Raw genomic sequence first — 13625 nt, 5'->3', positions numbered from 1 at the left:
TCCACTGCTGAAGGCTATTGAAGGCACAAGGACCTTCCAGAAAAAGGACATCACCAAGGCTAGGGAATTAACCTGGGTGCTGCTGTAGATAAACTATGTCACCAGAAACTGTTTCATCATGTTTGCATCAACAGTAGGTGTAAACCTTGGAAATACAATTGAGATTCCCTTACAAAAGGGAAAAACTAGGAAAAATGAGGTAAAAACTCTAGCTTCGTATAGCCACAGGAAAACATATTCAGCACATATATAGGCTTTCAACTTCATCGTGTAGCAGGCTATTGGTTTAGAAACTGATAATGCTTTACAAGAATACCCAATTCACATCAGAGACACAAGAAAAGGGGGAAAAAAATCACTCAGGGGGGAAAATATAACTAAAGAACATTTATTTGTTTTTCACCAAGACTTTATCTTGAGGACGTAACTAAACTGTGCCTCCACTCCCCACCCCAATTTGAAGGAGGATTAGTACAGTGGATGTTATAAAGCAGGTATGAACAGTTTGAGGGACTGGAACCAACATTAACTGACAAAGACCAACTTTCATCTAAATCATCATAAAAATGTTTAAGTAAAAAAAAAATGGGGGGGGGCAAAGGGGTTTTCAGATTGAACAAGATCATCACATTTTATCTAATACATTCAATTCTGGCTAGGGTATACCAAAATGGAAACAGGATAACTATAATACAAAACTTCCACTACAGCACACTGCACACACCTGCGTTCCAAGCCCACCCCCGCTCCCCTAACGCTTCCAAACTCAACTATTTCCCAGCCTGTTGGGCCTGTCGACGAAGGAGCACGTAGATCTTCTCTTTAATCCAATCTTTGTTATAAGGCTGGTATGTCTGGGTATCAGCTCGGTAACTGAGGAACATAAGAATAATAAGCAAAGTTACAATGGTCAAATACCGTCACGGTTTTAAAACTGGAAATTGTTAACTGTTCTAGAATGGCACAGATGTGCACATGTTCATACATGAATACAATGAAAACGTAAAACCGCTGATTACCCAACTGTTGAATTTTATGCAATATGAAGTTTAGATCATCCAGTACAATCTCACAGCAGAAAAAGAAACCGAGGTCTAGAGATCTTAAGTTCAACGCTCAGTGTGTTACACATCTACTTCTTGACAAAGTATGCCCAGAAACCATGTGTTCTTTTTCCTACATAGTTAACTATTCTTAGGGTTCCTTCAGTGATTAAAAAACTAACAAAAACTTTAGATTTACTATATTTACTTTGAATCAACTTAAAAAAAAAAAAAGAAGAAGACCTTTAAAAATATGTTGCTGACACAAAGATTTCTTCCCTGGAAAGCATTAACAGAAGGAAAATTTTATATACACTCAGTATTTCAGGATTTGCTTTTTAATGAACAATGCTGCTAAGTCACTTCAGTCATGTCCAACTCTGTGCGACCCCACAGACGGCAGCCCACCAGGCTCCCCCGTCGCTGGGATTCTCCAGGCAAGAACACTGGAGTGGGTTGCCATTTCCTTCTCCAATGCATGAAAGTGAAAAGTGAAAGTGAAGTTGCTCAGTGTCCGACTCTTAGCGACCCCATGGACTGCAGCCTACCAGGCTCCTCCGCCCATGGGATTTCCCAGGCAGGAGTACTGGAGTGGGGTGCCATTGCCTTCTCCGGAACAATGCTAGAGGCTGAGAAGAGTCTGGAGTATAAGGAGTGACATCAGCAATGAAACTTTAACAGGATTCCAGGGTTTTTGGAGTACAATGCATCACTTAATAGACAACTCACTCAAAGTATGTTTAGAGGACAACAGATAGAAATATTCCACTGACCTACAACTGAACAACTACAACCAGCTAAATTGCTGATTAAGCAATAAATTCATTTTTTAGAGTAAAGAAACCTAAAGCTATAGTATAAAAAAAGAAGATAATAAGCAAGCAGAGACAGCAGAAACACAAAGTACATCACAGTGTTTCAAGGCCATGAGCACTATCTTTTAGGTTCTCAGCAAAAAAAATTATATACATATGACCACAAATGACAGTAAATACCTCTAACTGTTAGAAGCAGAAGTGTTAATCACTCAGTCATGTCTGACTCTTTGCAACCCCATGGACTGTAGCCCACCAAGCTCTTCTGTGCACTAGAGTGGGTAGCCATTTCCTTCTTTAGGGGATCAAACCTGAATCTCCAGCACTGCAGGCACATTCTTTACCATCTGAGCCACCAGAGAAGCCTATAAAGAAGTTGCCAACTGCTAGGTATTGCTCTGAGCACTCATCTGAATAAACTCCATCCTATTTACAACTCTGTGAGTAGATACAATTATCCCTTTTTAATAAAGGAGGAAACCAAGGCTCAAAACAGCCTGTAACTTATTAGCTAAGTGACTTCAGGCAAGGAGTAAAAGCTTAAACTCTCCTGACCAGAGTTCTTATTGTCTGTGAACCACTGATCTAGAAACCTATGATCCATTTTTTGGGGGTGGGGGGTGGGGTAGAGTTTATCTCTTCCCTCTTACCCACTCCTCCAGGTCCTCACTAAGCTACAATCCAATCTTTGAAGAGAAACAAACTCCAAAGTAGGAATGCTTTATACCATTAATAAAGTCTTCCCCTGAATGGTAAGGTCAGGATGGGGTTTAGTAAAATGCACAAGCTCTCTACTTTTACAGAACATTTTGGCTTTTAACTAATGTCCTTTTGTTACAGTGAGAAATAATTTAAAAAGTAAAGTCACTGTAACTCTTCAGATTAAGAGTGACAAGAAAATACAATTACTACATGACTATTTTAATTTTACAGTCACTATCAAGTAACTCTTAAATCACATTCCCTAATCCCTTCACCCTCCTAGATTTCTCACCTCTTTTCACAACCTCCAACACTTCCTCCCTCACCCTTAATTCCAAATGGTGTCCTCCTTTCTATTTTCCTGAAGTAACTAAAGCAATTAGAAAACCTCCCCAAGCTTCTACCACATCCGCCTGCCTTCCCCACTTTACTATTAATGGATTGTCTAAGATCCTATCTAAAGCCATCAATTTCTCCCTCTACTACATCACATTAGCCTGCCAACATACTATTATTTCTCTCACCTTAAAAACAAAATTAAGGGGGGGAAAAAGTGTTTTTTTTCTCCAGCTATAACCCCATTTCCCTCCTCTCCTTTTGAGCCAAATTCTACAAAAAAATTGTCTGTATTGGCAGCCTACAATTCCTCTCTTCTTACTAGCTCACTGGAATATATAAAGATTTTACTACTGTCACTCTAGGCCTTCCTAGGTGGCTCAGACAGTAAAGAATCTGCCTGTAATGAGAGAGACCTGGGTTCAATCCCTGGGTCGGAAAGATCCTCTGGAGAAGGGAATGGCAACCCACTCCAGTACTCTTGCCTGGAGAATTCTACGTAGCCTGATGGGCTACAGCTCATGGGGTTGCAAAGAGTTGGACACTACTGAACGACTAATATTTTCACACTTACAGTTCACTCTACCAAAACTGCTCTGGAAATCATCAAAGACTTCCACAGGGCTACGCCAAATTTCAATTCTCAGTCCTCATTCATTTGATCTACCAACAATATGAAGTATCAATACTTTTGAATGGGTTGGTCCACCAAATTCATCTCCCTCTACTCTCCTCAGCCTCCATTTATTCTTCTGCAGCTTCAAAGGCTTCATTTTAGACTGATTTATTCACTGTGCAATCCTCAGTGCCTTGGAACACATATGGTACATAACCGGCACTCAAATGTTACATGAACATATATGTGTCTCTTTCTGTGTGTCAGGCAATAAACAGATCAACTATAAACATTACAAACCAACACAGTATGATATATATACAGCTCTATTGGCCTCAATAGTTTTTTGAGTTTTTATATCAAAATAATCATAACAAAATTATCACACATTATAAACACATTTCATTAAAGGCCAGAACTGGATCACTGAAATACTCTGAGTGAGCAACGTAAAATGACTATAACTGAAACACAATAAAGAGGTGAAGAAAACTGCTCTTGAAAATTCCAAGGAAATGCTTATTTTCACCCGGATCTTTTGTGAGACAGCAAGCCCAGGCTTGGTTCCAGTGTTGAAACAGGAAGTGCCTCAGAGTAGGACCTACATGATTTTCAGCACTGAAAAATATTTTTTTCTTGTAGCATAGTATCTGACACATAATAAATATGCCTGGTGACTGAAGCTCTCATTATAAGGTACTTCCATTTTCCTCTGTAAAATCTGCTGTACTTAATACCCGGCCTCTCCAACAATGCTGAGAAAATGAAGTATTATAGACTCACGTGCTCCTTGGTAACAGTGGTGACAGGTAATTACTGATATAAATTATAATAAGCATAATGTTAGGGGAAAAAATTTAGTTTTACAAAACTCGGAGAATAGAAAAGGTTAAGTGTCAAAAAAACAAACTTATTCTAACATACCAAAATACACATGATCAATATTAGGAGGAATTAAAATTAAATTCTATTTCAGTCCTACATATATTTTAAAAAATCATGAAAACAGAATAATCTTAGTTTTAATTTAAAGCTAACTGCTTTAGGATAAAGACTATAATTGGGGAAAAAAATAAGTAAAAGATTATTTAGTTTAAGGGACAAAGTTCTCGGTTCAAGGCGGATGCACGCTAACTCCATCAATTAGCAAAATTCATAAGGTTTTCTTGTGCCTTCAGCTTTATGTTGACAATGTATGAGCCACGTGTAACAGAAAGATTAATTACTACATCACAGGCAAAACACAAAGATCGTGTCATGCAGAGTGCACTCCTAATAGCATAAATCACCTCCAACAAACAAGATAAAAACACAATTTAAGAAATATGGTGGCTAATACTTACACAAGGCAGCTGAGGTCTGCCAGGTCATCAATAAAATCAAACAACTGACTGATATCATATGTGATAGAGGGGCTGTTGGGATTCATTCTCTTCAGATGTTCTTCATACATTTTACAAACACCTAAGAGAGGGGAAAACCAAGATCTTACAATTGTATGAACTTTAGATATGAGTAGGGCTACATGCTTATATCACAATACTTTGTCCTACCCTGTACATATAGGTCTTTGTGTACCTCCAAATTGATTTCATAGATTTCCTAATAAAAAGTAACAGCCAACCACAGAGTTATCAAAAGCTATCTTAATAAAGCTTGGTTCACTACACTGTGATCAGAAATATCACTTAGGAGTTTCTGAATAGAAAGGGTGAATGGAAAGGAAATAAAAACCAGGAAAATTAACTAATTGTGGCACTAACCCACAGCTACCATCATACTTAGTGGCAAAAGACAAAGGTTTCCCAGTCAGACTAGAACATCGGCTCTTGTCACTTGAGTCATGTTCAACATTGCACTGGAAGCTCTAGTAAGGGTGATTTGGCAAGGAAAAGAAATGACTGGCATTCACACTGGAATAAGTGTACCTATCTCTATAAATGTATACAGAATACCTTAAGGAAACCACAAAACACAAACTATTAGAACTAATAAATCAGGGTGGTAAGACTGCATGATGTAAAATCAATATACAAAAATCAGTTATATTTCTATACCCCAACAATAAAAACACTGAAAATGAAATGAACAACATCAGAAAAGAATAGAATTCTTACAAATAAATTCAATAAAGAGACATAAGACACTCTGAAAACTGTAAAATGTCACTGACAGTAAAGATTTAAATAAACAGAATGCTATCTCAAGTTCATGGACTGGGCGACTTAGTATTAAATACTCCCCCAAATGATCTAGACTCAACAATCCATGTCAAAACCTGAGGTACTTCTGTAGAAACTGACAAGCTGACCCTAAACTTGACACAGAAATACAGGGGTCCAGGACAGCCACAACAATCTTGGAAAAGAACAAAGTTGGAAGAAAGACGTACATTTCCTCATTCCAGAACTCATCACAAAACTACAAAACTGTAATCAAGACAGTGTGGGACTGCTTATTCATGAAGACAGGCATACAGACTAATGGAATAGAAACAGGAGTCCACAAATAAACCCTCACATTTATGGTCAACTGCTTTCCCAAAAGGATACCAAGACAAATCAATAGAGAAAGAGTATTTTATCAACAAAGGGTGCTAGGACAACTGTGCATTCATACGCAAAAGAAACTTGGACCACTCTCATGCCATGTATAAACAGTCACTCACAATGAATGGCCCAGAGACTTAAATCTAAGTCAAAATTATAAAACTCTTGGAAGAAAATGTAGGCACAAATCTTTGTGACTTTGGATAAGCTTCTTAGATAGGCTGGACTTCATCAAAATTTAAGCCTTTTGTACTTCAGAGGACACTGTCAACGAAAGTGAAAACACAAGCCACAGACTAGAAGACAATCTTTGGAAAACACGTATCTGATAAAACAGGGGTCCCCAACCTCTGGGATCAAATGCCTGATGATCTGAGATGGAGCTGGTATAACAATAATAATAGAAATAAAGTGCACAATAAATGCAATGCCCTCAAATCATCCCAAAACCACACACACAACTCCCCCCCCCGCCCCCCCGCCAATCCCCCACAGTCCATGGAAAAACTGTCTTCCACGAAACTAGTTCCTGGTACCAAAATGGTTGGGGACCACTGAGATAAAACTATTCTCAAAAATATACAAACAATTCCTAACACTCAACAATGGGAAAACAAACAACTCAAGTAAAAAACAGGCAAAAGATGTGAACAGACACCTCAACAGAGAAATATACAAAAGGAAAATACACATTATGAAAAGATGCTCGACATCATGACACGAGGAAATTGCAAACTGAAATCAGGCATCATTATACATCTATTAGGATGGCAAAATCCAAAACACTGACGACACCAAATGCCACCAACAGGAACTCTCATTCATTACTGCAGTGAATGCAAAGTGATACAGCCACATGTGAAGACAGCTTGTCTGTTTCTTACAAAGCTAAATACAGTCTTACCGTATGATCCGACAATCACACTCCTCAGTACTTACTGAAAGGAGCTGAAAGCTTAGGTCCACACAAAAACCTACACAGGAATGTGCACAGCAGCTTATTCACTGACAAAACCCGTAAGAAACCAAGATATCCTTCAACAGGTGATGGATAACCAAACCGTGTTATACCCATACAATGGAGTATCAGTCAACAACAAAATGAAATGGGCTACCAGGCCATGAAAGACATGGTGACATCTTAAAAGCATACAACAGAGGATGAGATGGTTGGATGGCATCACCAACGCGATGGACATGAGTTTGAGTAGGCTCCGGGAGTTGGTGATGGACAGGGAGGCCTGGTATGCTGCAGTCCATGGGGTCACAGAGAGTAAAACACGACTGAGCGACTGAACTGAAGTAAAACAGCTGATCTGAAAAGGCTGCATACTATAATTTCAACCATACAATATTCTGGAAAAGATGAAACTCTAAAGACATTAAAAAGATCAGTGGTTGCTGTTTAGGGGAGAGATGGGTGAGCAGGTGGAGCACAGGGGATTTTCAGGGTACTAAATGTTAGACACATGTCGTTGCACATGTCAAAATCCATACAATGCTCAAAGCAAAGAGTGAACATTAATGCAAACTAGACTTTAGTTAAAAATGTATCACTACTGATTCTACAATTCTAACAAATGTACCACACTAACACAGGATGTAAATAATTGGGAAAACTGGGAGGGGCAATGCAGGGGTTATGACAGAACCAGTACTTTCTAATCAATTTTCCTGTAAACCCAAAACTACTCTAAAAAACTGAGTCTATTAATTTTAAAAAAGGGATGAGGGGAGGGAAAGCTCTGTATCCCAGATGAATATTAACTACTATAACAAAGAAAAATAAGAAAGTAAGAAAATTACTATTTGGCAACCACCATGTGAGAACTGATTCCAGTATTTCCATTTTAACCTTTAAAATGGAAAATAAACTACCATTTCTAATTTAAAAAGAAAAAAGGAGCTAGAAAGCCACAAAAAGGCATGGAAGAAACTTAAACACATTGCTAAGTGAAAGAAGCTGGTCTGAAAAGAGCTACATGTCAATGATTCTAATCTATGACATTCTGGAAAAAGCAAAACAATGGAGGTAGCAGAGACACCAGTGGTTGCCAGGGGGCAGGGAGTGAAGTGAAGAGGGATGACTAGGGGAACACAGAGGATTTTTAGGGCAGTGACAATCTCAACATTACAGTAAGATACTGTAATGGTGAATATATGACATTACACATTTGGCAACACCCACAGCACTGCACAGCACAAAAAATGAATCCCCAAAGAAACTATGGACTGTATTCTGCTTCATCAACTGTAACAAATGCACCATACCTCATATTCTTTTTTTGGGGAGCGGGGTGGGGGGGTCGGGGAGGGGTATGTGTGGCATACAGGACCTTAGTTCCCTGACCAGGGGAACCTGAGCCCTCTGCATTGGAAGCAGTCTTAACCACTGGACTACCAGGGAAGGTGTCATTAATAGGGGAAACTGCGGATAGGGAGAAGTACATGGGAACCCTCTGTACTTTCTGTTCAATTTTTCTTTAAGCCTAAAACTGCTCTAGAAACTAAGTGTATTAAAATATTTTTTTTTAAGTTCAGTTCAGTCGCTCAGTCGTGTCCGACTCTTTGCGACCCCATGAATCACAGCACACCAGGCCTCCCTATCCATCACCAACTCCCGAAGTTCACTCCTTCCTAAAATCAGCAAAGGTTAGTAAAGAGTATTGCAGAATCAAAGGCCAAACATGATAATATAGATAAAGCAATAATCTAGAGTGTGTGCACAAAGTCTACCTTAATGGCAAGTAAGGCCATCAGCAGAGGAAGGGACTTGAGAAAAGGAAAGAACACAAGCTTTGCTCGTCTTTAAAGATTAGAATAGAATCTGAGGAGCCATTTCTGATTATGAGTAGCTTTTTGTCCCCTGGAGGTTTACCCATCATTGGTTTTAAAAAGAGATTTTTAAGCCTAATCCAATTTAGATAATCAACAATTCCAGGGACATGCCAGCAGCAAATTTTATATTCCTATAAAATCTTTACAGGAAGAGGCGAAGAACGTGCAATTTGCTAGCAAGGGTGCAGGGTGTACACAAGTGGTTTACTGGATGTAATGATTTAATGATGTAATGAAAGGACATAGGATGAATCCGGTTTGTGATGATCCAATCTATGTGCTCTAATGGTTTATTGAGGGTTAATACCTCCCTTCAGGGTGGTGCCAGCTTATCAAACGTATAATAAATTATACTGATTTGGTTCCATTTGCCTTTATTCACTGAGCTAATTTTTTATTTAACATTCTGATGGACATCTTAGCTTTTAATGTTTGTTTAGTAATTAGACTATTAGGTTGTGAAGGCCCTATTAGGCTTCTCAAGCCTGTTTTAATAACTCTATTGAGTTTAACTAGACTATATAAGGGATATCTGTAAAATATTTATACAGCACAGTAACAAATAAAGAATATTTACAAAACAAGCAGAGGCCTGGGAAAGTCACTATATATATAAGCTTGATTCTAAAAAGTAAACATAATAGTGAATGTCAGGGTAAACAAACTCAAGACACCTCAGAGTCTCAGCACTTACCACTCTCACCCTGGGAGCAAGCATGGACCAGCTGTTGTGGATGCAGTTAGCGTGGGGGCCAGGAGTCTCTATAGCCCATCCCACCTCCAGCCCCCAACCCCTCACCACCCCCAAAACAAAATCAATGATTTCTACCCCTTGATTAGTGTTTAAACTCACCTTCCATACACTCATTCACAGATTCATAGTCAGCGTAAGTTCTGCCTTCTGGCCTCTTAGTAGGCTGTACCAGCAAGATGGTGTGAGACTGCACAGGGAAAAGTGATATCAATATAAGTTTCTAACTCAGTTTTTGAGAAATTCATAGTACGGGATAAAATCCCCATTACCACACAATTTTTGTTGGTTATTAAGACACTATTAATCAGAGTGCTCTTTCTGCAGTATCGATGCCTCTGCCCAAGCGCAGCGGCAGAAGCTGGAGTCACAGCTTTTCTGTACGGTCTTAGTCTCCCAGTCCTTAACAACTGCTCTCTCAAACTCGCTGCACTCACTGCCTGTTAAATTCTCAGCATACACTACCTTGTACTGTTTTTTCTCTTTTGCACCTTTCTTCCCAGCCAGATTATAAACCTGCTTAGGTGTTCTATCTCCATTGGTCACTCTAATCCCATTAGGTTCCTAATGAAAACAGATATGGGTTGATGAAAGGAGAAAAAAAGGAAAACACTATGATGATTACAAGCACTTTATTAATCTGTTTTTTCTAACTTTAGCATTACAGTGAAATCACATCTTATCCAGAGATTAAAACATTAAAGGTATAAGATAAACTGGCAATCTAAAATTAGTATATACCGTTACAGTTACCCTAGAAAATCCATTAAATTATTCACCCAGTAGGTGAGTCACCATAAGAGGCTGTATTATACTAAAATACTGTATTTTTAAGCACTAGAATCACAAAATAGCTAGAGGATGATGACACAGGAAATGTGAATATGCCTAAAGAACAGCAGATCCTTTCGTCTTCCATCTCGCCCTCACTGGGGAGCATGGTTTTGTTCATGGGCCTATTTCAGGGTTTTTCAACTCTGGCACTATTGCATCAGGGGCTGGAAGATTCCTTGTTGCAGAGGCTGTCCTGTGCATTGAAGGACGGTGGTATTCCTAGCCTATGCCCAGTAAGTACGCCCACGCCCTCCTCCCGACGTGTGACAACTAAAAATACCTCCAGAACACCGGTCTGTTCAAAGTGTAACCCCTTCTGGTTTTTTTTTTTTGCCAAGTGTATAAGGTTCACTAAATTCAAATATGATGTAACCTCACTGTAAACCCAATGCTAAACCAAACTGTAAGCTTCAGGAGATGGTGAAGGGCAGGGAAGCCTGGTGTTGCAAAGCGCTGGACATGACTGAGTGACTGAACAACAAATTCTTCTCTTCTGCTGTACTAGTTTTTAATAAAAAACAGACAAACCTCTTAAGGACAGGAACCAAACGTTCTGAAATGATCAGACTTTTTAATGACCAACAAACTGCAACTGAAATAGCTATGCAGAGTTTCTGAAGAAGCACTGCCCCCGCCCAAACAGAACTTTGAACATGATGTGACAAAGGGATTTCTCATACTCCTCCCTCTCCACCAAGAAGCAGTCACTCAGATTAAAAGTCTGTGAGGATCTGAGATAGACCTCGATGACAAGAGACGGAAAGTAATGCTCACCTATAAAGACCTGGACACAGCTGAGCCCTTTCTTAAACAGTGATCAAAAGAGAACACAGAATGTTAGATTACTGGCTATTTAAAAACCACCAATAGTTCCAATGGCTCATATGTTGAGAAGAAAGTAACTTTATAGAAACTATACTGACATTCCTGCAGAAGGACCTGTCCCACATACTAGCCAGACCAGTTGCTACTACATTAATTTTCTTCTTATTCTAATAAGAAATAAGGACCAATTCACTTAAAGAGTAAAGATATGAAAATGGCTATACAGTATGCTGCTTTTTATATTTACCCTTAAAGTGAAACTGAACTAAGTTTACTATTCTTAATACTTACTGCCCAAAGACAAGGCTTAAAAATTAGAAACAAGGAATGGCTAAATTTACAAAACTGTAAACAAAATTATCAGATCTTTCCTTCTTCTGAACAGATTTGGTCCGGCATTCCTTAGGTTACTCTCTCTTAGGGGAATGACCAGTAATAAATAAATAAGCAATAAAAATATAAGTACATACAGGAATATATATATCTATTGATATTTGCCACAATAGAAAAATAACACTGTGAAACCTAAAAAAAAGTTATGCAGAATTACCTTAATGATATCCTATTCTGTTTACCAAGCAGTTATGATCCACTTTAATGAAGAGTTAATCTGTTAATCTGTTTTTAAAGTCTCACAAACATGAACCCTAAGAATAGTCAGTCATTCTACTGTTACAGAAATTCTACAATACAACGCATCTCTCAAACTACCAAAAAAGAAAAGAATAAAAGAAAAGAAATTGAACCAATATTTAAGACTTCTGAACCAGTATTCACTTTAAATACAAATTCCAATTTTCAATTCTACACGAAATGATAAAAAATTATCACTGATAATTGCTCAATGATAATGGGGTGTTCATAACTGCTGTCATATCCCCAGATTTTAATCTAAGCATTTAAAAATAATACCAAATAAAGGCAGAGAAAGAAGGAAACTCCGAAGTGAAATGACTTGCTCAAGGTCACACTGGTAGTTAAGACAGGAACTGGAAATCCAATCTAATTCCCAGTCCTCCTTGGGAGACTATGTTGGGTCAAACACTAACCTATCTCAATCCAGAAAACTACGACCTGAAAAAATTCCTTGTTAACAATAGCTGCATGATGTGTTAATCTGCAGCAACCAGAAAACGAAAATTAAAGTGTGGAAGCAACCACGATGACTTGGAATCCTCGTGAGCATCTCCTTTTTGCAGATTACAAAACACAGACACACAAGCCCAAAAAACAACCCTTCCCACCCATTCCACTCAGATTCTAAGGAAAGTGGACCCTGAGGTGAATCTATCTTTTTCAGCTTCCAGACCCAAGAAGACTATAAATAAAGATAAGCACAAGATGGATGGCTGGAGGGGGAGGGGGACACCAAATCGGCCCCTAAAGGTCTTAGAAAAGAGGGAAAATGTATTTTTTCAAAAAAGGCAGAGCCCAGAAAAACAAAAGGGAATGTGGTCGGGAAAGCACGCTACAAAGCAAAGATGCTCCCTCCCGGTCCACACGGGGGATGCAGTACATTCAATCTGTCAGCTTCGGGACGGAATTGTCAAACATCCTTCGGCCATTGTTCCTATAGAAGGCTGGGGCATTTGAAGGGAAAGGGCAGCACCCCCACGCCTGCCTCTACCAAGCAGCAATCGGAAGAAAGAGCAACCTCCGCAACGCACGCCGCGCCCGAGCCAGCAGGCGGGCGCGCAACCGCGGGGCGGACCCGGGACCCAGGGCCTAGCGCCAGGCCCAGTGTCTCCGCGGCGGGAAGGAGAAGGGTCGACCCACAAACTGGAAGGCCGAGCAGCAGCACGCTCGCGCTGGATGGGGTGGGGAGATATATGGGCGGCGGTCGCCCCGGAGGGGGGTTAGGGGTTCGGGGAGCCGGTTAGGCCTTCTCACCATCGCGCCAAAGTCTCCCGCTGCAGCCGATGCCGACTCCGTCGCCGCCGCACACGAGCTTACCCGCAACGCCGCTAACAGCCAATCCCCGCGAGAGGAGCCGCCGGAAGTCGTCAGAGGCGCACCGCGAAAGAACCTTTCGGACCATAGAGGCTCACAGAGTTCCGGCAGCTAGAGCAGAGAGTGACTCTATTTCAGCCATCTTGGATAAGGGAAAGGAAGCACACAGGGAACGTATCGGAACTTGAAAAAAAAGCACTTTTTTCTAGACACGATTTTCGGTACTCGCGTTATTAGATGCGCGGCTAAAGTGATCACCGGTATAGACAGTGACACAAGCCACCTTTCAGTGGCCCCACTCAAAAATGGCGGCTGTATAAGAACCCTGGGGCATAGGTCGGTTGTAACCCCGGAAGTACCCTTCTA

The 13625-nt window shown here is 40.0% G+C and overlaps 1 protein-coding gene across 1 annotated transcript; it reads right to left on the bottom strand.

The window, feature by feature from the left end:
* Positions 1-372: 372 nt before the first annotated feature.
* On the bottom strand, positions 373-13569 carry ERH (ERH mRNA splicing and mitosis factor). Its single transcript, XM_040226210.1, has 4 exons — positions 13200-13569; positions 9753-9840; positions 4856-4976; positions 373-873 (listed from the first exon to the last, which is right to left on the bottom strand). The coding sequence occupies exons 1-4, from the start codon at positions 13200-13202 to the stop codon at positions 771-773; spliced, it is 315 nt and encodes a 104-aa protein (XP_040082144.1). The 5' UTR covers positions 13203-13569; the 3' UTR covers positions 373-770.
* Positions 13570-13625: the final 56 nt, after the last annotated feature.

The sequence above is a fragment of the Oryx dammah genome, unplaced genomic scaffold, assembly GCF_014754425.2.
Source record: "Oryx dammah isolate SB20612 unplaced genomic scaffold, SCBI_Odam_1.1 HiC_scaffold_26, whole genome shotgun sequence".
Classification (NCBI taxonomy): Eukaryota; Metazoa; Chordata; class Mammalia; order Artiodactyla; family Bovidae; genus Oryx; species Oryx dammah.
The sequence above is the reverse complement of the archived record's forward strand: the minus strand, read 5'-3'. Positions and strand labels throughout refer to the sequence as shown.

What these genes read in the sequence shown, in the direction of transcription:
- ERH (XM_040226210.1), bottom strand. An exon ending in TGTGAATGAGTGTATGGAAG is followed by an intron (nt 4,977 to 9,752) that starts GTGAGTTTAAAC and finishes CCCCTCTCTTAG; the next exon opens with GTGTTTGTAAAATGTATGAA. An exon ending in GCAGACCTCAGCTGCCTTGT is followed by an intron (nt 874 to 4,855) that starts GTAAGTATTAGC and finishes TATGTTCCTCAG; the next exon opens with TTACCGAGCTGATACCCAGA.